This window comes from Stegodyphus dumicola, chromosome 5, assembly GCF_044657685.1.
Source record: "Stegodyphus dumicola isolate Sdum_Otavi_A_Nest chromosome 5, ASM4465768v1".
NCBI classification, from domain to species: Eukaryota; Metazoa; Arthropoda; class Arachnida; order Araneae; family Eresidae; genus Stegodyphus; species Stegodyphus dumicola.
In genome coordinates, this window is record NC_140772.1 from 41,650,425 (window position 1) to 41,677,736 (window position 27,312).

The window sequence follows — 27,312 nt, forward strand, 5'->3', positions numbered from 1 at the left end:
TTGGTCATGGTTTTGTTGAATATTAGTAAAAACATAATTTATGAAAATTAACTCAATAATTTAAAAATATAATACAAATTGTGCTATTTATTCTGATATTATTTCAGGAGGAAATTTCACAAGATGTTATTCAAAATGTATAAATATACTAAATAAATGCTAAATTTATAACATTCTATCTTTGTATTTTCAACAGAAGTAGTATGTAGAAATTATCTAAAATATATGCTATTGTTTACATATTCACACAGCTTTACGAATTATGAAACTTTTAAAATCATGTGATGCATTTCTGATAATAACATAAAAGTACTTTTATGTACATAAATGTACTATATGCAGTACTTAAATCTTCAGGCACGTGGGTCATTGCCCCTTTTCTTGCAATCGGACAATTAGATGGTCTTTTTTTTTTTTTTTTTTTTTTTTTTTTTTTTTTTTTGTGTGTGTGTGTGGTGAGACAAGGGACACATTCTTAACATGATTATAATTAGACTTCTTTATGATTGACAGTCTTAAGTCTTTTATTACATCTTACCAATCAGAAAATACATAGGAATGTTTTAGCTGTAAGATCACATTACACTCTAAAAATACATAGGAACATTTTAGCTCAAAGAAGGTGGTGGACATGTTCAAGAAGGTGGTGGTTCAAAGGTTGACTTTGGGTGGCATTATACCAAATTACATGACAGATTTATGTCCAAATGTTCAGTTAAGATCGATAAGTGTGTAATAGAGATTAATGACACAATAATAATTATATAAATTTAATTTTCTTTGTACAAAATTTAATGATAATTATTTACACTGCTAAGCAACATAATTTTGTATGTGTGCTTAGCTTTTGCATCATATTTCTTACTAAATGCATAAATTGAATTATTCATACTTAGTTTGACAACTAGTTCATTGTGTTTTGTCAATAAAATTGTTTTGTTTGTTTTGTTATGGGAAATCAGGGAAATTAAAGACTGAATTCTGTAATTCTGTGGGAATATCTAAGAGAACATTGATTTTATGTAAATTATTAAGCACACCGATTTTATAGCAATTATATCAGTGTTGTCCAAGTAATTACTTTAATTAAGCAATTTCATGTTCTTCAGTTTTGTAGCTTTCATTTAAAAGATAATGTTGTATTTTTTTTTTTTTCCTGTAGTTACTACAGTTCGCATAATTACTTCTGCTTCTGATGATGTGCAACAAGTACCGAATAGTACTGTTGTTTCACCACTAAATGCAGAATTTATGGAAATGGATGTGAACTCTGTGCAAAGTAGTAATGATGGTTCTTTTACATCTGATACCAGTGACACATCCTTTAGAGAAAGGTAGCATTGAATGTATTTGCATAATCCCTATGCAGTATTCATAAAAATGGCTCACTATTCATAATTTGTCTGAGGAATGTCCAGAGCAAAGATTTTAATTTTTTTTTAATTGGAATTACTTTTTTTTAATTCAAATGTTTGCAAAATATTTAATTATAATTGGAAGAAATCTAAAATGCTTTTAAAAAATCAGAACATTTAAAATTAGGTAATATTTTACTATCATGTTCTCAAATTAAATTTTAAAATCATGTTTAATTCATTTCACTTGGAACTATTATTTCAAACATCTTAAAAATAAAGTTACTTGCCTTTTTATGGCACATTTATGGATATAGGTAATAATTAATTTTGATGTTTAAATTTTCAAACATCTGATTTTACTTGTCCATAATCGGAAGTAATATCTGAATCCTTGGTTTTTCTTTTTGTGTGTATTTTTAAAATTCTTTAAAAAAAAAAAAAAGAAAGAAAGAAAGAAATGCTAAAAAAATCAACTGGGAAAAACTAAACTAAAATATTATTCTTCATTATTGATATATTAACATATGTCAAAGATTTATAGCTAGAAAGTTTTAGAGATCACCTGGCCAGTTAAGAGTTACTTTGCAAATCGAATACATTGTCTGATTTAGCAGCTACAACATCTGAAATTGCTTTTAGGTCACATTACTGATGCACATATAGTAGCTCATATTTGTTTTTGGACATTTGTATTTTTGAAATATATTTGTATAGATTTTGTACTAAATAATGAAACACAAAGTGCAGATTTTTTTTCCAACGTAGAATTTTTTCTATTTTAAGCTTTGCTTGTTAAAAATTAAATATCATCAAAATATTCCTTGTAATAAAATGATAATTCAAATGTATTAGTCAGTAACTTACATAATAATTCAGACACTTGAAACTTTTGTTGAGATGTTTCGGCAGATAAAATTCTTTGTCATAATCTTATGTTTTAAATGAAAATACATCACAAAAATTATCATCTGCATCAGTGGCATAGCATAGGTTACTGCCGCCGGGGGCAGATACTAAATTTGCCGCCCCTGCCTGCTACAAAATGTGATATTATTGTAAAGATGAAATTTTCTAGTGCAAAGAAAATATTAAGCTGCAAAGAGAATTTTATTTTCTCCAAAATGTAAAACTCTTACAAACTCAAAAACAAAATTTAATTACAAAAATATGTTTTACATTCTAACATTAACCAATTATTATCAAAAACAGTATTGTTACTTTATTGTTAATTGAAAATATTTTATTGTTAATTGAAAATATTAATAAATAGTATTTAAAACATAATTGACTGTTGCACTATAATAAATATTTTTTTCATTGAAGAAAATCATTTTTAACAACTTTCAGAATAAAAAAATATATTTTAATATAAATAAATGTAGGAAACAATTTATTTAGTCTTTTATTGAAAAGAAATAATTGGCAAAAATAATCATAAGTTTTCTTTTTGATTATTTCTTTTGTTATCTATTAGAAATAGAAATTAAACTCCTTTCTTAATTTAAATTTTCATTTTCTACTTTTCCTTATAGCAAAATCTTTAATAGCACTAATCAATATCAATTGAATCAGTCATTTCATGCTCAATAGCCAAAACAGCCAGATTAGTCAATCTCAGTGTACTCATTGTCGATTGTAAATAATTTTTGATTATCTTCAGTTTAAGAGAAGCTTCTCTCACAGCTGGCATTGCTGATGGCAATTGTGAGGAATATTCAAAGCAATATTATTATATTAGGCAGGGAAACTTCCAGCTTAAATTGCACAATAAACTTTAACACATCAAGCGGGCTTGAATTCATTAATTCATTTTTATTGCCCGTAGCATAACAAAAGTCTTTAGCCGCATGCATTCAAGCTTGAACTCTTCTTTGCCAATGTCATGAGATGCGTGTTCTAAGTTGACATCCTGGTCTTCAACATCCAGTAGTTTTGATGGTGTAAAAAAAGCAAATTTGTTCAACAACTTCCATAGCTGTTGAAACTTCTCTTGAATTTCCGCAGTTACCTTATCCAGCGATGAAAACAACTTTCTTCTCAACTCATTTTCGTGGGACAAAGCTGGACATGACTTCTGTCATCAAAAATTTGCTTCCTCCTTATTCGTCCATTAAAATGCTAAGGTCTTCACACAAATTTTTTGCATAACTCATAGCACTCTCTACCAATTCATTTCATTTTTCTCTGTGAGTGGTGCTGCAAAGCGCTTATTTTTTTGGCACACTGATGCATGTTGAATCCCTGTGTTTGTAAATAAATTTGGGCATCATTCACCTCATGCAGTATAGGTTTCCAGAGGCCCAAAAAACATAAAGAAGAAAATGAATCTATTGTGACTAACAAAGTTCCTGCGTCTGTTTGCGTGCTAAAGTTTTCGCTTGCGTCTGTCAATTTTTCTATAGCAGTCAAAATAAACGTATAGTGGTTCCATGCCACATCTACTGCTTCAGCTCTTGTGCTCCATCATGTATCCAGAATTATTTTTAATGTTTTACCTCTAGCAGCAATTAGAACATCCCATCGGTGTGTTGACATGGAAAAGTATGCATAAGAACATTCTAAAGTGTCGAAGAATGTTACAGAATTGGATTCGATTGAAGCAGGATACAAATTCGGCATTAGGATTTCTGTCTTTGAGTCTTTGTTGCACTCCTGTATGCTTTCCAGTCATGACAGCAGCATTATCATATGTTTGACCTCTGCAGTCCATTATATCATGTCGGAAATAGCTTCAGCGGTTTTATTTTTTGTTTCAATGAAATCTATAAAAGATTCCACCACTTCTACTTTCTGATTTTCAATCATTACCTATTGCACAACTTGGCTTGTTTGATCGTTATGTGAAATATCTGGAGTGTTATCACATATAATAGAATAATATTTGGCCTTTTGTACTTGACAGATAATTTGTTGGCGAACTTTATTTCCTGAAATTCCAATGAACTCATTTTGAATTTGCGGTGACATATTTGTGACCAAAATTTTTGGACCCATTTTTCCTGTGCACAAGGCGTTCTTGGAATACTGGATCGTACTTTGCAAGGAAATGCACCAGTTATAAGTTGCCTCTGTTTGTGCTGGTATTGTCTTCTCTGTGACAACGAAAAGCCAAATTCTGTTCACGAGGAATTTAATTACATCAAACATTCTAACAAGAATTTCTACACTTTTTTGTTTCCTTTGCCACAACATATAGGTTTTATATATATATATATCAATAGTCTGTCCTTTTTGAAGTCTGGTTTCTAACTCCTTCCATTTGCAAAAATTTTGGTTGTGTTGAGCACTTGATTCATGGTTGGCTGCTTTGGGATTTAGTTTCTGCCAATTTTTAAATCCATTAGATGAGCAAAATTTTGATTCACTCGATGTGTTTGTGTGACCAAACAAATGACAACAAAAGCAAAATAATGATGCTTTAGAAGGAGAATAAGCCATCCAAGTATGTAACACTTTTTCTCCATTAGTTAATGTGCGATATAACTGTTCTCGCATTGGATGCAACTCCATTCGGTGCAGTATCATTCGTGTCTGATTGTAACATTGTTGACACTTTAGTGAAATTAGTGTAACCTCCAGACCTCGCTGCACAAGTAGCAATCTCATGTTTTCATTTATATGTTCAGGACATTTTCCAACATCATCTAAATCCCTGTTGTGGGGTACTACGTAGAAGCTGATGTCAGTGTTTCATCAGTCTCACTCTCAGAGCCAGTGGCGTAAATAAGGGTATGCAAAGAATGCCGTTGCATAAGGGCCCGAAGGCTTAGGGGGCCTAGAATATCCTGCTGAACTACATTTATATGTTTAAACGTAAAAGGCAATGGATTCTTTTATAAATGCTATATATATGGAATAGAGTCCGTCTTCTTTTAAATTTCCAGTAGACCAAAACTTGTGGTATGGCAGAAGGGAAGACCTTCGGAACATAAGAATTAAAAATGTTCCAAGAACTATGTCGACATGAAATCGCTGAAGAAGACGAACCATCAGAAAACATTTCAGCTACAGTCATTAACCAGTGACGAAAGGTCAGATAATATTCCAACCGCTCTTAGAAATGTAAAAAATGAAAGATAGTCGTCCGATTTTGGTCATTATCCAGAAATTCTTACAAAGGATAAGAAAGGATTTGTTTTAAATTTTGGCCTCTGTAGACCAAAAGATACTGATTTTCCCTGAAATAAAGACAGCAGATCATTTTTTTTTCTGTTCATTATACAGTGATTAATAACTCTGTTTTAGAGACAGATTTTGCTTTGTTATACACTTGAACTTAACAAAGACTATTGCGAACCATGTTCATTAATTTCAAATAAAGACAGATGTGGTCAACAAGAATACAGCTCTGGCAAACGTTACCCGTATGAAAAAAAAGCACGAGAGAAGTTCTCATCATATCGCAAGCTGTACTGAACAGAAAAATTAGGAAGCAAATAACTGTATTGATCAAATATGGGAAAATCTGTAAAAGATGAAATCAATTTCGGTTAGTTTTAGGGAGATTAAATCCAGATAACTTTAGTAAAAAGTAACAATGGTTACATACATAGCTAATTTTTTACCTGATGTCAAATTATTGGAAGAATATGACATTGTAGAGACATTAGGTATTTTTTTAAAGCAGGAGAGATGACAAATGAGAAATGCCCTCGCCGGGACTCGAACCACGGATCTCTCGAATACACGCCGAGTGTGCTGACCACTATACCACGTAGGAATGCCAAGAAAGCGGAAGAAATACCTTACATACTTTAAAATAATACCTTACATTTAAATACCTTACATACTTTTAAAGGATGACTGGAGATTAGGAGACCCAATTACCAAATCCTAGTAGTGGAGAATCACCATCCACCACAATTTTATTTCGTGCACCACTGTAGAGACATTGGGTTTTTATTTGAAAGCAGAGAGATGAAAATGAGCAATGCCCTCGCCAGGACTCGAAACACGCATATCTCCATACGCGCCGAATATGCTGACCACTACATCATGAAGGCATGCCAAGAAGGCAGGAGAAATACCTTACAACGTTATAAAAATGCTTTCAAGCATTGTTAAATATTTGAATTCTGCTACATAAAATGAGAACAAAGCTTTTGGATGAAATTAAAAATTTGCTTTTTTATTTCTTTGTACGAATATCGTGTACAAAGTAATCATGAAAAACTTCGTTTATCATAGTTCAATGGAAATATCCATTTTGACCGTTCCCATATCCATCTGGGGCCCACCAGCGGCCGAGCAGTAAAGTCGCTAAACACTGGTAGTTCGGTCCGAGATTCGAATCCCTCGAACGGCCTAGCTGCATGGGCCTTCGTAGTTTTCCCCCATGTGTAACGTGTATACGAGCCAGTTTCCCTCAGAAAGACCTCCTCGAAGGCATCCCTTACCCTAGGAAGATGGCCCTAACTCCATTTTGTAGGAGGTTACGTCTGTACGTACAGACAAAAAAATAAAGGACTTTTCCCAAAATGGATTCAAAAGGGATTTTTTTCTTCACAATTGTATGTACGTATGTTATGTATGCACATATATATGCATGTATATGCATCGCATTACTCAAAAACGATTAGCTGTAGAGCGTTAAAATTTTGCACATGGGGTTGCTATAATATCCATTTGTGAACTTCTCTTTTTTATTGTAGAAAATATTTATGTATATATCAACCTACATATATATCAACCCCCTTACCCAAGCCTTTATTTTCACAATCTTTGGTCGTAGTCATATCTTCCCATTACAGAAGTGTTTTAAATGATGAAAAATGTTTTGGCTATGTCAAATTTTAAAAAAAATAACACAATTTTCGACGAATAACGAATTTAAACTTTTCATTCGGTTTCCCGGTTCCTGTACTTGGGAAAGTTTTGCACTCATTATGAAAAAATAAATTAGAAGATTGACTATTGTACAACAAAAACTGACCGGGATATTTAATTCAAAATTTGCACTTTTTGACGTCATTTTCATCTTGCCTTGAGGGATCGCCTTGCTACACCACTGATCTGCATTTGAAAATTATTACTTGTGGGGCCAAAATACATTAATAGTTCGATACCTGATGTGAATATAGCAGAAAGCTACAAACAACAATTTCTGCTAGAAATTTAACTAATCCTCATTTTAAAGAGGTAAAAATATCCCAAAAATCCTGGATGTAAAACATCCAAATTTCTTTGATGTTACAAAACGATGAAAATTGCATGAAACTGCTGAAAGTCTGGATCACATTCCAAGCTAATACAAAGGAGTTAAGGGATTTATCCTATAAAAAATCAAATGAAACCCAAATTATTAGTGCTGCAATTTTATGGTAAATTTAGAACAGTTTGCAATAAAAGTTAACCCTGAAACCATGAAAAGAATCATTGGAGCATATGGATACAATGGAGTATTAGCAAGAAGGAAATTCTTTGTCCACAAGAAAAAGGAAGTATGTCTGATGTTCTCAATTTTTATGGTATGCAAAGATTTATCATATTAAAACAGTGTTATATTTTTTGCAACTGAGTCACAATTTAATACATTTAGGTCGTATGGACTAAATAGCATACTTTCCATGGACATTGCTATGTGGTGGTATCGAATAAAAAATTGAATCCGAAGAATTTATTGCCTGCTCTTAGCATTTGGGTGGAGGCCTAATGGTTTAGAGATGTTTCGCTGCCTCTGGTGGGAAACATAATTTTTATTGAAAATAGCATGGATATTTATAAACATGTAAATATTCTTAATGAAAATCTAAAAGTATGAACAAAAAAACTTGGAATGCAAAATGCATTCAAATTCTATCAGGATGACAATCCTAAACATACAACCTTAAATGGTCATTGATGGTTATTATACATCTGTCTTGAAATTGTTAAAATTCCATCATATTCTTCTGACATAAGTTCTATCGAACATATACCGATTGAGTTGGAGAAAGAATATGGAAGCATGCCATTTCTTTGAAAGCTGTAGTAAAAGAAGTTCATAATACAAAACAAACTTTCTTATATGAAAAAAAAAAAAATAGTTGAATGTATTTCAGAGTGCATCAAAAGTGTAAGTTTACCTAAAGGATATCCAACAAAACATGAATCTCCCATTATTTTCATGTTTTTAGTATACTGTTTGGTCTAGTTTCAGAATAGTTATACGAGTTCATTTTCAGAATGATTTGAATTTTTGTTTCTGACCTAAAACGCTTTCAGTATTTTTTTTATTTAAATGAGCAAGATTTGAAAAAGGTAATTAATAATATATGTGAAGAAAAAATAAAATAATTTCGCCACTACTAAGGCTATTTGCACATATTTGTTTTTGGAGGGGGGACGATTTTCATTGCATTTGCAGAAATATTGTACCTAAAATTTTTGTGTTTTAAATGTTCAGTTTGCTAACCCTTATTCTTTACTATCTTTTTACACTGTAATTCTGAAGACAGTAAAGCTTTTCTTAGTAGCGGAAGAGGTATTTTATTCCATTCCTCTTGGACAGTTTTCCGAAGTCTAAGGAGGATTGAAGATCAACATCTGGACAATCTGCTTTTTAAAAGTCCAAAAGTGCAAAAATCTATGGATGATACAACAGGAGATTTAATAGGGATATGACCTTGATACTAATTTCTTATTCCATTTTTTCCAGAAAATTATGAGTGGATTTTGATTTGTGGCTGTTTGCGTTCTGATGATGCAGTTCTACTGATTGATGGTTCTGTGGATAAAGAGAAGGTGTTTCATATTTGAAAATTGGGTTTAAAAATTTTTCCTGATAGTATGTGGAGTTGACCTTAACAATTTTCTGCACTCTCTTTTATTTGTCGTTATATCAAAAACCAGCAACAATCATAAATCCCTTTGGAAAACTTTCTTTAGATTCTTTGAATCATGCTCTAAGATTATTTTTCTTCTCTTTGATGGATGAAGTTCTTTTAATTGCTGTCATTTAAATGTTTGCAAGATTTTTCTGTTGTGACAGCATTTTTCCATTTTTGTCCAAATAATTGTTTCCCGTAGAGAATTATGCAGTGTGTTCTGCTTTTGGTGTTATGTCATGGAAAAAAAATTATGCACATTATGTTTTTTCAACTTTTTAAGATTCAAATCAACATTAATCACTTTGTTTATAGTTTTCACTGAGCATTTGAATGATCATGCAGCTGCTCTGAAGATTTTATTTAACATTAAAGTTCTTACCTTTGCAACATTTGAAACATTCCACTTTTTTCCTTGAATATGTATTTTGAACAATTTTTCTCCTTGAAACCTAATTTTGATGGTTCCCCCCTTTCTTATTGACAATATTATCCATCAGTGCTTTAAATACTGAAAACTCAGGGCTTTCACAAGAGCGTTTTATAATTAAATACGAATAATTTTCTTCAGAAAGAGTGCAAACATAGCTTACCATCCATTGCTTCTTTAAAAGGGTCATTTTTGTATGAACACAAAATTGTCAAGTAGCAGACCATAATTTACACTTTCAGAAATATAGTTGCAGTTAAAAAAAATAATTCCAAGCAGACAATTTTTTGAGTCCAAAGGGGCTGTGTCCCTGAAGGACTATTGTTTTCATTTTGCGATTTTGCGTTGAATCACTATAAATGTCCGTTTCACTTTTCAAACTGTTACCACGAAATGTTAGAGTCCTGCATTATGTTTGAAGAAATTAAATAATGAAAAATCTGCATAAATGTGTGTATATTTCTCGCATTGTGATAAAACAACTGTACATAGAGCCATCAAATTTTGAATAATGTAATCCTCCTACGAATATGGGCATGTGGAAGATCAAATTTGAAATTTGGAATTTGTTTTATGATCGATTTCATATTTTGTAAAACTTTAACAAATTTTTAAGTAACCAACTCAATGATTTAAAAGCAAGCAATGGCAACACTCTACAGGGGAAAAAAAACCTTTTTATCTCCAGTGTGCGGAACTGTGTATCAGAAATCCTAAAGATATGCTCATTTTAAAATTATTTTGCGACATTGCTATTGAACTGAATTTTATGGTTTAAGTGCAAAGAATGTGAAATTTAATAAATAAAAGGTAATGCACAAAACATTAAAAAAAGCCTTTTGGACGTAATTTAAAATCTGAAGCCTTTCTTTTTTTTTTCTTTCCCCCCCCCTAAATGGGAAAGCAAAGTCATCTAAAAAATGTGTGAACAGTATCTCTGTTTAGTAGCTGATATTTGCATATAAAACTCGAAAAGTGAGTGTCCATAAATAAATATGAACCACTGTAGTTTACTTATGCACTGGATATTATAAGTATCCATTAAAGGCAATTTCAAATGCTAAATATGTGAAAATTCTGGATTGTTGAACTTATAAAAGTCGCAATTAACAGTACAAGAGGTAAATGAATGGAAGAAGAAATTTTCAGTTTTAAAAACAGCCATCTTATTTATTATCAACTTAAAAGCTGTTATGTGAATATTTTTAAAATAAGCTGATACATTTTTGTATGCCTTGAACATATGTAAATGAAACATGTTATCTGATTATGAAATCCTGTATTTGAAAATACTCCACAGAATGCTGTTTTGGTAAAAGCAGTTTTCAAATTTTAATCATTTGTTCAAAATACAATGTACGTCCAGAAAGTAAGTTCCATTTGGTAATAAAAGTAAATTGTGTACAGCTACAGAAAAGTTATTTATTGCACAAAATTCAGCAACTCTTAAACTACTTGTCCACATAACTGCCAAAATATTGCAGGCATTTGTCATAGCATGGCACAAGTTTTTGTATACCACCTTCATAGAAATTTGCCGCCTGTGTCTTCAACCAGTTGGAAACAGTTTCTTTCAGCTTGTCGTCATTGTTCAAGTGTTGACCGCCAAGATGTAAGAACACATGAAAGTCGCTAGGAGCGAAGTCAGGGCTGTACGGAGGATGGTCAAACACGTCCAGGCCAAATCCCTGTAGGAGGTTTTTTGTCACATTTGCAGTGTGCGGTCGTGCATTGTCATGAAGAAAAACAACACCTTTTGACAGCAATCCTCGGTGCTTATTCTGTATTGCACTGCGCAGTTTCTGAAGTGTCTCGGAATAAGCATCTGCTCTGATTGTTTGACCACGCGGTAAGAAATCAATGAGTAAGATGCCTTTCCAGCCCCAGAACATTGTGCACATCATTTTTCGAGGTCTCAAGATTTGCTTCGGCTTAACCTTTGCTGGGGATGAAATGTGCCTCCATTCCATTGATTATCGCTTACTTTCAGGGTTGTCATAAGAAACCCAAGTTTCATCTCCTGTGACTATCTGTGTCAGAAATTCTTTGCCGCTTTCAGCATAACGAGTCAAAAACTGAAGTGCACTACCCATCTGTTTTGTTTTGTGTTGCTCAGTAAGAATCTTTGGTACCCAACGTGAGCAAAGTTTACGAAATTTCAGTTTTTCGGTAACAATTTCATGCATTAGTGATCATGAAATTTGGGGAAATTCCATAGCGAGAGCACACCGACATTGTAAACAAGCACAACAAAGCGTACGTGACTGACAGCGATCTCCAAATGGCACACATTTCTTCTCCTTGATACAGAGCATCTACTGTGCATGTGCGGAATTGCGATCGCAGAGCTGCAGCAGAGATAAATTGAAACGGAACTTACTTTCTGGATGTGCCTCGTACAAGAGGCAAACAGATAAATAGCAGTTAACTTATATTTCTTTATAAAAACTAAACTAGTGTATCGAGAATTAATCTAGTGTACATGAAACCAAGATTTTATGATTGTGTTGTGATGTTGTGCATATGCATTATTAACATTAAATCGCACTGTTTAACAATAGCTTTTGTTTGTCAAAGGAAAGTTGAAAATACTTGGGGTTAAGCATCACGGCAAGAGTATTTCTTGTGATAGGCAAAATTAATGCCTGGGGGGGGGTTTGAACTTGAGAATCTTTAATATGTTTTCCTGCCATACTAACTCCCCCTGCTGTTACTGTTAAGAGTGTCCAGTATCAAGAACAAATTCTTTTAAACAATAAAATGGACATTGTTGGGGAGTGAGCTGCAATCAGCATCTAAAAGAGAGCCATGTAATTGTATTTACTTGGTATGTGTATCTACTTTGTAAGATGTTGCAAATGGAATTCTGAGTCATAGTCCTGTACATGTTTTATGATGGCTTCTTATTTACTTAATTTTTCATTTAATTATTATTTTGAAATATTCTTATTAACTGAGTATCATATAGTCAGGCTTTTACTACAGAAGTTTTAGTTGTGCTAAAATGTCATTTAAAAAAATAATTCATATATTTTATGTCATATCAGGAATTTAAAGAACTACAGTCAAAAGTCGTTAATCCGGACTCGTCGGGACTTCGGCGATTCCGGATTATCGATTTTTCCGGATTATAGATCATCAGTTTAAATCTCGTAAGATGGCATGCAGAAATTCTAAAATTAAAAATATGAAACCGTAATTTATGAAATAAAGAACAATTATGATCTAAAGGGTATCAAAATTTACAAAAAAAAAAAAAAAAAAAAAAAAAAAAAGCTTAATATTTATTTGTTTACTTTATTAAACATTTCTCTCAATGTAAGTTGTTTAAGTTGCTTCATTTTATATGATAATACTTTCTCTTTAATTCTATAAAAAGACATAATTTCTTGTTCAGTTACAAAGTTCCGCTGTTCAAGTCTCGTTAATTGCTGTGCCGAGAATACCGACTAACTTGTCAATCGAAATTTTTTCGCTTTCACTAACCTCTCTGTCACATTCTTCATGTCTTTATCCATTTTTTGCAGTAATTCCACTTTTTGTTTGTTGGACATCGAAACATACTTTCGTTTTGTAGATCCTTTGGAAGTTCCAGCATCGGAAATTCTATTTGACATAATCGAAAGTTCAAGTTTACTTTTATAAAATTGCTCTTACAGTCTGCAAAAAATAATAAGCGGGATCCAATTCGAAGATTAAGGAACAACGCAATCATTAACATTAACTGAAATAGATAATTAGATAATTTTAGCTTACACCGTCCGTTATACATTAAACGCGCAGGCGAAAACGTATTCTGCACTTGCGCACACGCATATGCGCAGTAGTCAAGGTCTTACGCGCACACTTAAAACGCCTGTGCGCATGTGCCAACGCGGCCCATGCGCAGAAAGTTTTTAGCTTTGAGGTCCGGATTATGGGTGTCCGAATTAACGACTTTTGACTGTATTTAGTGACTATAAAAATAGTTTTTGACATAAAATTTTATGTTTAATAGCCACTAAAGAATAATTTATATATAGTTCAATTACAAATGTAAAATACATAATTCCAGGTTTATTAATATATTGTGTACCATTCATGTTTGTATTTTTGAAATGTAAAAATTGCTATTTGAGTCACATTTTAAGAACAATAGTTTACATTCAATAACAAAATTAAAATAAGACTTTTGACATACAGAGAAAATTGTGATCTTTGCTCTGCAGATTGCTTGTTTGTATGGTCGTTCATATTGACAATACTGATAAAGGTGCTTTTCTGTTATAATAAGTAAATTTTCACATTTGTTGAATTGTCTTTGATCTTTATTTTTTAAACCTTCTCATGACTTATTGTTCCATTTTCATTATTTCACTGTTGTTGCAAACTTGCATTGTACTTTATCATTTGTTTAAGAATTTTAATGTGCTTTTATATTGCCAGGCCTTGCATATTTCTAGCTTAAAATGAGTTGGAAGATCATAAAGGTTACACATTTACATGTAAATAACTTCATTTGTTCTTGTTGATTTTAAATACTGTAGTTTTAGAAATATAAAAATTTATAAGCAGTATATGATTCTTGATAGCTTGCATTCATTGGTATAATTAAATCAAAAATTATAACCTCCCTGAAGTTCCTTTTTTATCACTTTTTTTTTTTTTTTTTTTTTTTTTGTCAAATGGTACTTCTTATTAATTATTGTTGCCTGCATAGCCACTCAAAGTAAACCTGAAAAGTGCTTGTTTTCTTGTAATTGCAAGTATTGTGTAAAGTTTGTCAGAAATTATTGATTGTGATGCAAATCATAAATCATATGATTGCATAATCAACTTATTGAAGTGTTAAGAAAGAGAGAGAATTGCACATTGCACATTATTTTACATAAAATAAGCTATTATATCATTGATTAATATTACAAATGGAAACTTTTTTAATAAATATTTATTTGTTATTGACGAAAATAAACATGTTATTAGAGATTTTTATTATTTTTTAATCATAAAAAGTTATATAAATATAAACAAATAATAAAAACTGTTACATTAAGGATGAAAAATTGAGAGCATTTTAATATTTTCTCGTTAATTTTTTAATGAGGTAAAGTTTTTTCTTGGATGGACTGAAATGGAGTGCATATTTCTTTACAAATAGACTGAATGATTTTCCTAAAGTTTAATCCATGATATATGTAATCAAATACTATTTAGTAAGATGGACATTAATATCCATATTATAAATCAAATCAATGTTATATGATAAATTTTGGGAGGTTGTTATATTTATTGAGTAGCATATTTAAATGAAGTATATTTTGTGCATTTTGGGAAAGAGGGCTAAAACCAAATTTTATGCACAAAGTTTGCACTAGTAGCTATGCACTTTTCATAATGCAAGCATTTTAACTATTTTCCAACTAGATAGAATAAAGTATTTTCAAACTAGATTAGAATAAAAGTTCTGAAGATATTGAATTACTAAATGTATTTTATGAAGCTCTTATGAAAAATGTACTTTTGATATTAGAGTTATGTTATTGTAAATTATGTAAAATGTTTTAAATTGCAGATAATCCATAGTACTGAACTAAATGTTTTTTGGTGTGAATCAGAAATAAATGCACAGAAATTGTTGAGAGCCTCTAAAGGCATTTCAGTTTCTTTCCCTACCCCGTCCATTTTTAACTGAATATGGCAAAGCATAGCTATTAGATAATTGATGTAGTATCTAATCTAGCATTTTTGTTAATTATTTATTTCATAGGTGATGCCACTAAAATTTATTTTTGAATATGAAAATTAAGAATATGTAGAAAATAATTTCATTAATATATTTATTAACCTATTAAATTTTTAATTCCATTAAATTTAAGTTACTTAGTCTTTTACAAAATAAAAGCAGGAGTTCTTAAAAGGGCCATTTTTATGATTCATTCAGCCATATACAATATGAATGTCATGTAGCATGCCAAAAAATAATTATACTTTTAATAACAGATTCTCCAACCTGCTTCTGTGAGATAACTTGAAGTGTGGTATAGCTTCAAAATTCTCCTACATGATTGATTTGTTTGAGTATTAGTACCATCTGTAGGATTGACAAAGCACTTTTGGTGGTTTACAATTCAATGATCATCGATATGCTTGTATGTGTCAGTACCAAGAATTATCTTCTTTAAGAAGATGAATGTCTTCATGGAGGCCTTTTTTAAGAAAGTGGATTGTATTTATATGAAAAACCATGAAACCATGTAGCCAGTTCATTTTATCAGGATTTGATATGGGTTTGAACTACCAGTATTCAGCTGTATTGTCCTGTTGGTCACTGATAAGCTGTGTGAAAATATGTGTGCATCTCTTACATATTGAAAGTGACCCCATCATGATACAAAGCATGTGTTGACATGAAGCAGTACATATTTTTCCCTTATGTTGATGTAGTATAATGCAGTCATGTTTTTGTTTTTGTCACTGATGTTGCTCTCTGCAACTTCAGGTGTCTATTGGTTGCTACATAAAACCATTTTCTTGAGATAGAAAATTTGAGAAAAATGTAAAACTATTCTTTTGAAATAGTTGCAAAATCTTTCTCTTGAGTCTTTTGCTTGCTTGAGATTGTGCAAAAAATGAAGGCTTATAAATAAAGCAAATATGATGGCCGCAATGTTTTGGAATACAGTCATTAAGAAAATTCCTTTACTGTTGGCATTCACTGTTGGGATATAGATATGTTACTGTGTCTTGCTGGATTTACCATGGTGTCAGTTTCACTGTCTGAGAATTGCAGTGCCATTTTCAGCTCCCTGTCAACATTTGTCTGGCCAAATGGAGATTTTTTTCCATGCATTTGTTGAAATGGCACATATTTGAGCATAAAATGCTATGTGTACAATTTTTATATGAAAAAAAAAAGGTTCCTTCAGTAGCAAGGTGCTTTATTGAGAGTAATTTATCGATGGAGTGGCCATTCCCATCCATCTTTAATCATCTTATTACTTACAACATTGCTGAGGATGCACTAAATGGGTAGACTAGTATTGCATCCAACAGAAAAAGCGAGACACATGGAAACATCCCAACCTTATTCAGGATTCAAACCCATATCCTGAAGTTCAGAGTAGCAATCAAGCTCCACTCTGCACCGTACCGAACCTACATGACGAAAAAGTAACTTTCGGAAGCTATGTTTATTCACCCCTGATCTGTACATGATTTAAACAGTCATGTCTCCATGAATCATCTTGTGCATTAAAATTTGTCACACTGAGTATTAATGTCATATTTCTAATTGCCATTTAAAACTATAGAAAAAGAAATACAATTTCAAAACCTTATCTGATCAAACCGTGTGTTTTTTTTTTTTTTTTTTTTTTTTTTTTTTTTTTTTTTTTGCTAGGCAAGCATCTGTTGCTGTAGTTTTAATTGTTTTTTAAACTGATTTAGAGTAGAAATTTTATAAATAATTGATTTCCAAAAATAATTTATTTCAGAAAAGAGACAATTATAATTTACTTTTATATTAGTATATATTGCTAGCTGCTAAATCTTGCCCAAAAGAAGGTTTTGGGATCCAACCACACATATTCAAATCTTTTACAAGATTTTGACATGCAGCATTTTCTGAGCATTTTTTAAATTAATATTTAGAAGGTAAAAGGAGAATTATAATAAAGCAAAAATTTAGCTTTGTTGAACAATACATTTTAAATTATATTATGAAAAACATTTGTTAATATTTTTAGAATAGTTTATGCATTTGATTATCTTGGTGAATGATAGACATGTTTGTCAAGTTTCTGTAATTTGCAGGAATTCAGTGTTCATCAGTCTACTGTTTATACTGTATTTTATTCTTTAAACACAAAGAAGTATTGTGATTATATTTTATAAACCCATATGATGTTATTCATTGATTAAAAATTTTCTTATATTATTTGTGATTATTAAGATTTATTTGTGAAAAAATAATGTTGTTTAACTGTTAATGCAATTGGTTTGGGGTAAAATGTGTAAAAATGCAGACTTATGTGCTGGTCCATTTCAGCAGCTGTACAGAAGTTGTGAATGTCGGATTTTGATTCAAAACTTGTAAATATTTATTTACTGATATTTACCCTTTTTTTCCCATTACAACAGTATTCATGAATTGGTAATCTATTCTCTCTTTCTTTTCACTTAAATGTGTAATTTATTTCCTGTGAACTATCACAGATTTTGATTGCTCTATACTATGAACACTATTAAATGTAAATTTTCTTTTTTTAATCTTTTATGTAAGGTTGATAGTAAATGTCAGAGTTATTTTGATATTTTATGTGTGTATTTTGGAAAAGTGCTTCAAGCAATAATTTTTTCTATTGAGCAGTTTATATCCATTAAAAATTGTTCCTATATATATATTTCTCTGTCTTCCTGATTATAATTTTAATAAACTTAAAATATTACATAATATATATTAAAAGAAGTTAACAAGATATTGAAAAAAAAAAAACACTTCATAAAAAAAGCCTACTATTGAAAATGTTTTAAAATATAAAATGTGTATACAGGTATATCATTTGTTCTTGCCAGTTTAAAAATAAATCTTTGCTGTTAAATAAAATTAAAATACAATTCAAAAAAAAGGAAAAGAAAAAATTTCCAGTTAAAAGCTCTCACAATAGATTTAACAGCTTTTTTTAAGGATAAAATATTCTAAAAATACTATTAGAATATTAAAAATATGCATAATTATTTGAACAATGTGTATGTAATGAAAAAAATGTAGTAAATGTTGTAGGTTGTGGAATGTAGATCCATATTGAAGAGGAAGAATTCTGATTGTGTAGAATCCTAATCCATAATGAATAGAAAACTTGGCAGTTGAGGCAGATTAAATTCCACATTTATTTAAATTCACTGAAATAAATTGTGGCCACAGTTTACTTGGCACTCTTAATCGTGCCTATTTTACAGAGCATTTACATTTTTTAATACTGCTGCAATAGGAAGAGAGTGAGGGAAATAATGTCCAAGCAGCACAGAATTTCAAGCTAAAAGTACACGTTTATCCAATATAGCAGTTTGTTAAAAGAAAGATTTTGGTTTAGGTTAGAAAGGTTTCAGTTCTTGTAGTTTATGTTTTAGTTAACTACGTATCAGTGTTATGCAAGCTCTGGCATAGATTTATCTAAAAATGATTTATTATGTTATTATTATTATTATTATTATTATTATTATTTTGAATAAAGAGAAAATACTCATTATAAATGAGAAATTAAGAGATTATTACTAAATTAAATTATAAAGCTTATTTAAATATTTTTTATGTCACACATATATGTATATAATGGATTTGATTTATTATACTTATGGTATAAAATACCACATGCTTCAGAATGTTTTAAGAAGAGTAAATGAAGAAATAATAATCAGTTATTAACAATATGCTTACATTTTTCTGATCTTTATTTGTAACAAATAGGATTTAATCACTAACTGAAAATAACAATGCTTCTCTAAAGTCATGTCTCAGAAATACTTTTTTAAAATAATTCTAATTAAAATATTTTAGATTTGAATACAAAAAGTTCAAATGTTTTAATTCTTTTCTATACTATTGTTACTCTATATAATGATTTAAAGTTTTCAAATACCATTGAGGACACTCCCTTGGAAGAAAAACAAAAAGTAAATACAGTTGAAGATTGCTACGAGATGTTTATTATAAATTATCCTGTTTGCATTAGTTGTCATTATTAAGGTGGGAATCCATATCTTCTTAGAAGTATGTAAAGGACGTCAAGAAAAGAAACCACACAGATTTAGTGTAGGTTCCTTATAAATAACCATATGTGATTTAAAAGAAAAATTGTTATTACATCAGTCTGAAGGGATGATTGGAGCTGAAGTGAACTTTTATCATTCTTATTGTGTTGTATTCAAACTTCTTTCATCTTCGGTTAAGTAAAACCAAAGTGAGGTTATTATTATTATTACCATTACTTAAGTTTAGCCATCTTGGATGACATGTGTAGTAGTTACTGGGGGCTGACTGTAGCCTAAAGCAAGGATTTAAATTTGACTGCAAAATGTTGGTTGTATAGTTCTTTTCTTTCCTCCATCTTCACAGCTGTAATATCAATGTACCCAGTGGTGTACCCTGGGCAGTGCTGTTAGTGATATGGTGGCTAAATGACTGATGGATTTAGCTATTCCTAATTAATGCTTGAGTAGCAAATGTTAGCTATTTTTAAAAAACGTTTTCTTTAAAAGCAAATTAATTGTTGAAATATTGTAATACATTTCTAATCCACCTTAAATGATTTCATATTATTGACAAATTTTATTTTATTTTTAAAAAACGTTTTCTTTAAAAACAAATTAATTGTTGAAATATTGTAATACATTTCCAATCCAACTTAAATGATTTCATATTATTGACAAATTTTACAAACTGTGAAAAGAAAACATTCTGCCCCCCCCATCTTTATTTTTGTATAGTTTAATGTTTCGAAAGCTTTTTTCATTTGTTCGTTTCATTGTTTCATTCTCTAGTAGAAGTAGTTTTAGAATTTGTTTCAAATATACAAAAATTAATGAAATGAAGTCATATTTTATTTGGATGTGCTTGTTTTTTTTTGCTGTATAGCAAATTAAATTTTACAGCAATATTTGACATTGTTGGACATTTCATCTTAACTTTCTCAGCATTGAATGATATTTCAATATAATAAGTGTTAAAACTGAAAAAGTTATCTCAAATACGTATGTGATGCAGAATGATATTTAATGTAATTTCAGAAATTGTGGAAAAATTAATTCTAGCTGCCATCCAGTATTCGATCAAAGATTTTTAGGGAAATCCATTTTTGAATGACTCAATAGTTGAACAAATTTATTTTGGGCTTAATAACGGCAGGTGATTAATCTCATTGATGTCAGTTACTGTAATTTCCTTATATAACTGTAATTTTTAATTTAACTGTAATTTCATTATATAATTTCTTTAATGTCATGTATTTCAATTAAATTTTTGCAACCCCAACGTTTTACTTTTCAATCCAGCTGCCATAGTTATTTGATCATAGACATATAAAAATTAATGCATGAAGCAATTATGCAGGTAGAATTTTTTATGTGTGAAAATATTGGTGCTGATATGATATAATAATTGTATGGTAAGCGTGGAGGTGGACAATTGCTGCAGAGCCTATAACATCTTTATTTATTTTGCAGTATTTTCAGCCTAAATTCAGTGTATTTTCCAAGTTTATTTAAAAAATTACTTTTTTAACCCACCCTATATCTTGCATTTTGAAATGATTTGAAGCTTAGTCACTTGACCATATTTTTCAGCTATGCAAATTATTATTGAGATACATCCCTTATCTTATATGTGCTAGACTGCTGCTAGGCTTTTTATCATCCACTATAATTTCTGTAATTACTCAACTCCAAAATTTCACAGCTTTGTATTTCTGCTACTAATGCAATCACGACTGAACCAACTCTGGCACCAGCTTGGAAATATGTATAGGTGCCAAAACAAACAATTAGTCACTAAATGATTACTTCTCAAAAAGACTCTTGGGTCATGCTGTACATGCCCTCAAAGTATGGATTTGGAACTGCCGATGGTAGATGTTAGAGGTAGATGAAGTGAGTTTCGTTCACATACTATCCTATTCACAAAGGAAACAGTAGTATTTTGCATACTCTGCTTTAGGTTCTTTAGTAGTATTATGTATACTCTGCTTTAAGTCCTCCTACAAAGGGAACAATATTTTTAGTGTACTGTACATATACCATTTTTGCATACAAAATTATCATAGCAAAATTTTAAGATCTTCATTAGTTGTTTCACATAGAGAATGTAAGCTTATAGTAATGGAAATTTATTATTAGAATGATGGAATAATACAGATTAATTTATGGTATGATTAGAGCAAAATAAAAATCAAAAGTTCAAATGTAAAAGGCACTTAAAAATATGAAACATGAGTACTTTTTGCATATTAAAGTTCCTTAAAGGTTTGATACTCCTGCAAACTCATAACTTTTGTAATTAATTATGAAATATGCTGGATCATTAGATTTATGAAGATAAAGTGGCAAAAGCAGTTTTTAGAGTAAAATTTTAAACAGGGTTGGCTCTACTACATAGCTGAATGGTTGTGACTGCTGAATTCTGCTGATTTAACTTAGATTTAGCTCCAGGTAAATGAACTGGATATTTGGTTAATTTTCCTTATGTATAATTGTAATACAAGCCATTTTTTTTGCTTAGAGAGGCCTCCAAGAAGTCATACATTTATTTTTAAATTAGCAGATATACATGGCTCCTCTGAAATGCATAAAAATGAATTTTCCTTAAAAAATAATTAAAACATAGGAAGTACATTTTATTGAGTTAATCTGATGTAACAGTACTGTTATAAAAAATGATACAGCAAACAATTCACATGATGCAAATTACAAAATTGGAATTAAATACTCAGTAGAAAAAAAATATGGAAATAGTAGAATTTTATTCTTATAAATATTAAGGAAAATAGTCTGTAAACATAATTTTTTTCAAACCAATTTATTATTTTAATGGATTTTTTTTTTCTTATACAATTTTCCTATTGTTAATACAGTATTCATTAAAAGGCAAAAACTGTGCATAAAAATTGCTTATAAAACTTATAGTAAAAGCATTTTTATGATTTATTTTAGCAATATTAAACAAAAATTTACAGTTTATACAACAAGTCTGAAACTTCTTCAGGATAAAGTTTGAAAAATCTCTTCACTTGAAGATGCATCATTTTCAGATCATTTGCTACTGTGCAACTTTCTCGTATTTCCCAGTTCACATGAATATAAAAATGCTGCATTTGATGCTAATTTATAAACCTTATTTCCGAGAAAGTTTGTACCTGAGAATATACATATATAAAAAACTGTAGGATTGTATAGCAGCGATTTTCAAGTAGCACAGAAAACCGCATTTATGAAATAGTCATTTTCCCCCAAAGTTCTATCTTCATAGAAGGCATATTAATGTCTTTCCTTCAAGAATTTCATCTTGTACTTTGTCTGTAGAAGTTGACACTTCTGCTTGGACAGATAATACGGAGCAAATAAATGTTACAAGTGTACTTCCAATAGCCAAATAAAATGCCAGACCTGTTAAGAAAAAGGCATTTAAAAATTATATAGCGACTTAATAACAAGGAATAATGACAACAAACAAAAAATTGCTTAAGTGCCAGTTGATAATATAGCATATTTTACATTATCACTAAGGAAGATGAACTCAATCATGAAAAATATTCATGAGGAATTCTAATTATGATAAAATTAGGAAGGTTTTAAATTTATTGGAAATTAAGATCAAGAAAAGAAAAAGAGGTATAGCAGTTTCAATTTATAATTGATAAAAAGAATTAAACATGTACAGTACATCTATAGAATTTTATGACTATGTTTGTACAGAATCAAAAGAAAGGAACATCCTTACATCTTGGCCTTTAATATGTTCTGAATTGGTTTAAAATTCTGTAATATACTGGCTTTCTGAATCACTTTAGTGCTATTAAAATAATGACTTTTGAGGTGAAAGAGAAAGTTTGCATGTGCCAAACCTGGTGAATGAGGAAATACTTTAGAATTGTAACTCTTTTCTTCGCTAAAAACTACTTAATTGAATTTCATATTGCTCCTCAATGCAACTCCATATTGTCATGCAGCAAAACTATATTTAATTGAGCTTTCTCAAGCCTTCCTAGAAATCTCTTCAGAAGTCTGTCCATTACGTCTATAAAAAAACATGAATTCCTCACAAACTATTCTTTTCCAGTCAAAATCGTACATGATTTAATTTTCTCCAACCTAAGCAGATGATTGTTATTTTGTCTCAGATCATAAGCAAAGCACCAAATTGTATTTCTGCTCACAATTTGTTAAAAAGAAATCAATATTAATTTATATCATCAAATCATGGCATTCATAAATTCAAGAGTTTTTCTATTTTTCTATATCTCAAGATCTTTCATCCCAGTTCTGTAAGCAGGTGCTATTACTGATGTTAAGCCCATTAGTTATCACTCAAAAAGACGTGACATTTTTTAACAACAGTTATCGAAACTTTTTTCATATTGTTATCTTTGAAACTGCGAAGAAGCTACCATTTCTAGGTTCATCATCTCTACCTTTACATCCATCCATCATGAAGTTGTCTGTATCAATGAAAAATATTGGATCTTATTAATGCCTGATCCTTATTGCAAAATTTCAAATGTCTTTATTACTGTTTCTAATGCTTCGCAACAAAATTTTGTCATTATTCTTAGTTCAGCTTTTGAATATATGATAGCAGATGTTCACAGGATCAGAACAATAAACCACATAGAATTTTTTTTTCCATAAGCAGATAATGTTGTGGCTCGTAAATAGTCATAATAGTAAATGATATCAATAATTCTTTGAAGGAATTGATTAAAAAAATAGTCTACAACTTTGTATGTGCAACAAGTAAATAAAATTGCTGTTCCTATGAGAAAGCTTTGTGATTTGTATTTCTAAAGCAATATTTATTTATCAGATTTTTATGATCAGTATTCCCTTACTTGAGTTGTTATTTCTTTTTTCTGAATGCCTGCAAATTTTATGTGCGTATATAGTCGAACTTGGTTAATTTGAACTCGCTGTGTTCTTAACATATGGGTACTGCCAAGAGGCCCCACACTAAATGTCTATATATTTTGGAAAATTTATATTGTTTTTTTTTAATAGTCTTAGAACCTTGCAAAAGACTGTCAGGGCCCATGATTTTATTAAGATGGCCCTTTTCAGACCCAGAATGGAATGCAAAAACATTTCAGTTATCCAGTTCTGCTAAAATTTAATTATTTTATTAATCTCATTTTCGTGTTACTTCTTTTCTTAAAATTTATTCTTTTTCTGAATGGAGGAAAAAATTTATGGCTGGGGTTCAACCAGAGAGTAGGCAATTCCGTAGTTTCAGGGGGAAATGCAGACAGCATTTTAATTTTTCTGCTAAATATTTAGTTTATGATTATGAAAAAATATGTTTATTGATGTTTTGGTATTTATCAACATTTCCTATACTTGTATTAAATTTATAAATCACAAAAAATAATCTAAATTTAAATAAATATGCATGTATTTTTCTAATTTTGGAAGGGGGCAATGATCATCTATCAATAGTCAAAGGGGTACATGGGGGGAAAGGGCTGAGAACCACATTTATGGATTATGAAGAAGCTGTAATGATATCGTATGGAAAAAGCAGATTAATATTTTAATTTGCATCTTTTTGATTATACAAATTTTTTGAGTTCAAAATAAAAAAATATGATTTTATCATAGCTTTGGGTTTCAACAAAATGCGGCATTTTTTAACATATTCGCAGATACGTACTTGATTGTCGGTTGGTATAGGTTGTTTTGTTACGCAATTAGTTGTTCCCTTGTTTCAATGCCTTTACTTCTTTATTTTTTCATAATATCTATAACAGTCAATTGATCACAGACAAAAACTCTACTACAATATTTAAATAAGATTCTCTTAATTGACATCAGCCTTTTTTAGTGTTGTGAAATCGACATCATTACAGGTTGTACGAGACTGATTTAAGAATAATTTTCGTTTAGAGAACGAGTTCCGATTCCTTGTAGTGTGGTTTATTTTCATTTACTCATCATTTAAGCAGCATCAAGAAGATCAATACCAACTGACCACAATTTATTGTCAATTTATATTAATATAAAATACATTTGATTTATGTTGCAGGGAACCTATTTTTAAATATGATGCTAAAAAATGTAATTTGACAGATTATAAAAGAATTTTACCTAGGGTACAATCTCCAGGTAAAAATGGTTCAGCTTTATCTCCGCAAATCAAATGAACTCTTCGACTACTCCAGCCTGCTGGGTATAACATGAGTCCAAGAATGAAAAATAAGCCTAAGATAAAGAGAAACAGAACATGAAGTTATTTATTTAAATAATTTTTTATGGCAAGATGAATATGATAGTTTTTTTCATTTTGAAACTTCTTTGCAATTTCTCTTGCTAAGAAATATAAAAGAGCTGATTTGAAACAACTACTAAGAAATAGCTTTTAGCTGTTGAAGTAGTTGTTTCAAATCAGATAGTAAAAAGACTATTTTTCTGCAAATGGTTCCTAGAATTCATTAAAAAAATACTATTAGACACCTTAATTATTACGTGAATACTCACGGATTGAAACATATATGGCTAATATACAATGACAGGCCAAATATCTTTAGAATAGCAGTTAAAAAAAAACTAGATCATTATAAATGTTATTGATGAGCTAGATGTCAATCGGAGTATGGCTCACAGTGACCTTACAAACCAAAAATCTATCCAGTATGACTGCACATCTTGATTTTGAGTTTGGTATAGTAGCTAGTGCCGAAATTTGGATCATGCAGTATCAAAGATACCTGTTTTCTCAGGTTCCCATTTTTAAAGGAAAACTGGCACTTATTCACGTTGCACTTGGGGGGGGGGGAGACTATGAAAAACAAATATGCAGCCAGCCTGTTCATATGGAATCGAATTTAGGTTGCATTCTTAGCATGCAGCAATCTTAACCACTCGGCCCTAGTGGGGCCTATTTGGGTGTGAAACTTTTTTTACTTATCCTGAATGGCGACAACCAACAAGTAGGCTACAACTATATTTTAATAGCTTTTAAAAGTAGCAAAATAGTTTTTGAATGGTTAAGAACGTTTCAAATTAATTAAGAAGGATTTTACATGTTTTAATTATCATTATTTCTAAAATCTTGTTTATCTTTTTTCATTTAGGAAAGAATATTTCTGCACTTTAAAATTTTTGTGAAATAATGGCACTTTTTTCCTCCTTTCTCCAGACTGAAAATCAAGTATTACTTTCTTTTGATTTTTAAATTGTCCCCTCTCTCGGTTATAACTGTCAACTGATTTTAATGGGAATAAATTGGAAACGCAAGAAAACAGAGATTTATACACTAATCTATGAAGTTTTACATTCAAATGAAGAATAATGCAATAACTTAATAGTACTAGCAGTTTTTCTTTGGACAGAATAACAGGTTAGGTTAGGTTAGGTTAGGTTAAGTTATTTAATTACGGCAAAGCCTCGAGGGGTATCTGCCTAAGGGGAAGGATGCCTTCGTGGAGGACTTTCTAAGGGAAACTGACTCGTATATACATTACACATGGAAAAAACCACGAAAACGCCCATGCAGCCAGCCCGTTCACAGGATTCAAACCTCAGACTGAACTACCAGTGTTCAGTGACTTTACCGCTCGGCCGCTGGTGGGCCGGACAGAATAACAGAAGCCGGAATGAATACAGTTGCGTAGAAATTCCAATTCAAGAGACAAATATTATTTTAAAATATAATGTAAGCATATCAGAGTTTTGGCATTTTCATAATAATTAAAATTTTCCTATCGATTAATGTGAAGAAGTACAGATATCAGATTTAAATAACCCAGTTACATATTTTGTTTGATAAAAGCTGATACTCATCAGATATGCCATGTTTTTCTCTAATGAAGTTGAAATATACATATTCGTCATACCTTTCGTTAAGCTTTGAGGTAAATCATTAATGGAACGTGTTTTCCATATGTTTGCCTTTTTGACAGTTTCCTTGGCTCATTTTCTACTCTTAAGACAGCCATTCTGTTTTGTAAACAGCAGTCGAGCGGTAAAATCATTGAACACT

At 30.7% G+C, this 27,312-nt stretch overlaps 3 protein-coding genes across 4 annotated transcripts in view; 1 reads left to right on the plus strand and 2 right to left on the minus strand.

The window, feature by feature from the left end:
* LOC118182201 (cyclic AMP-dependent transcription factor ATF-2-like) overlaps positions 1-17,968 on the plus strand; it is a 64,677-nt gene extending 46,709 nt beyond the window's left edge. The window contains exon 12 of the mRNA XM_035351519.2: positions 1,163-17,968. Within this exon, the coding sequence (XP_035207410.1) occupies positions 1,163-1,338 (176 nt within the window). The 3' untranslated portion in view covers positions 1,339-17,968. The remainder of the gene's footprint in view (positions 1-1,162) is intronic.
* LOC146997084 (histone-lysine N-methyltransferase SETMAR-like) lies at positions 11,045-11,563 on the minus strand. The gene has a single exon (XM_085817801.1). It carries the CDS (start codon positions 11,561-11,563, stop codon positions 11,045-11,047), a length of 519 nt encoding a protein of 172 aa, XP_085673927.1.
* A 4,156-nt stretch (positions 17,969-22,124) lies between the features above and the next one.
* The window catches only part of LOC118182196 (LHFPL tetraspan subfamily member 2a protein-like), a 102,847-nt gene continuing 97,659 nt past the window's right edge, over positions 22,125-27,312 (minus strand). For both annotated transcript variants that reach the window (XM_085816614.1, XM_035351513.2), the window contains 2 exons: positions 25,419-25,532; positions 22,125-22,727 (listed from right to left, as the gene is read on the minus strand). In XM_085816614.1, the coding sequence (XP_085672740.1) occupies positions 22,585-22,727; positions 25,419-25,532 (257 nt within the window). In that variant the 3' untranslated portion in view covers positions 22,125-22,584. The remainder of the gene's footprint in view (positions 22,728-25,418; positions 25,533-27,312) is intronic.

What these genes read in the sequence shown, in the direction of transcription:
- LOC146997084 (XM_085817801.1), bottom strand. Translation starts at nt 11,563, where the DNA reads ATGGAATGGAGGCACATTTCATCCCCAGCAAAGGTTAAGCCGAAGCAA.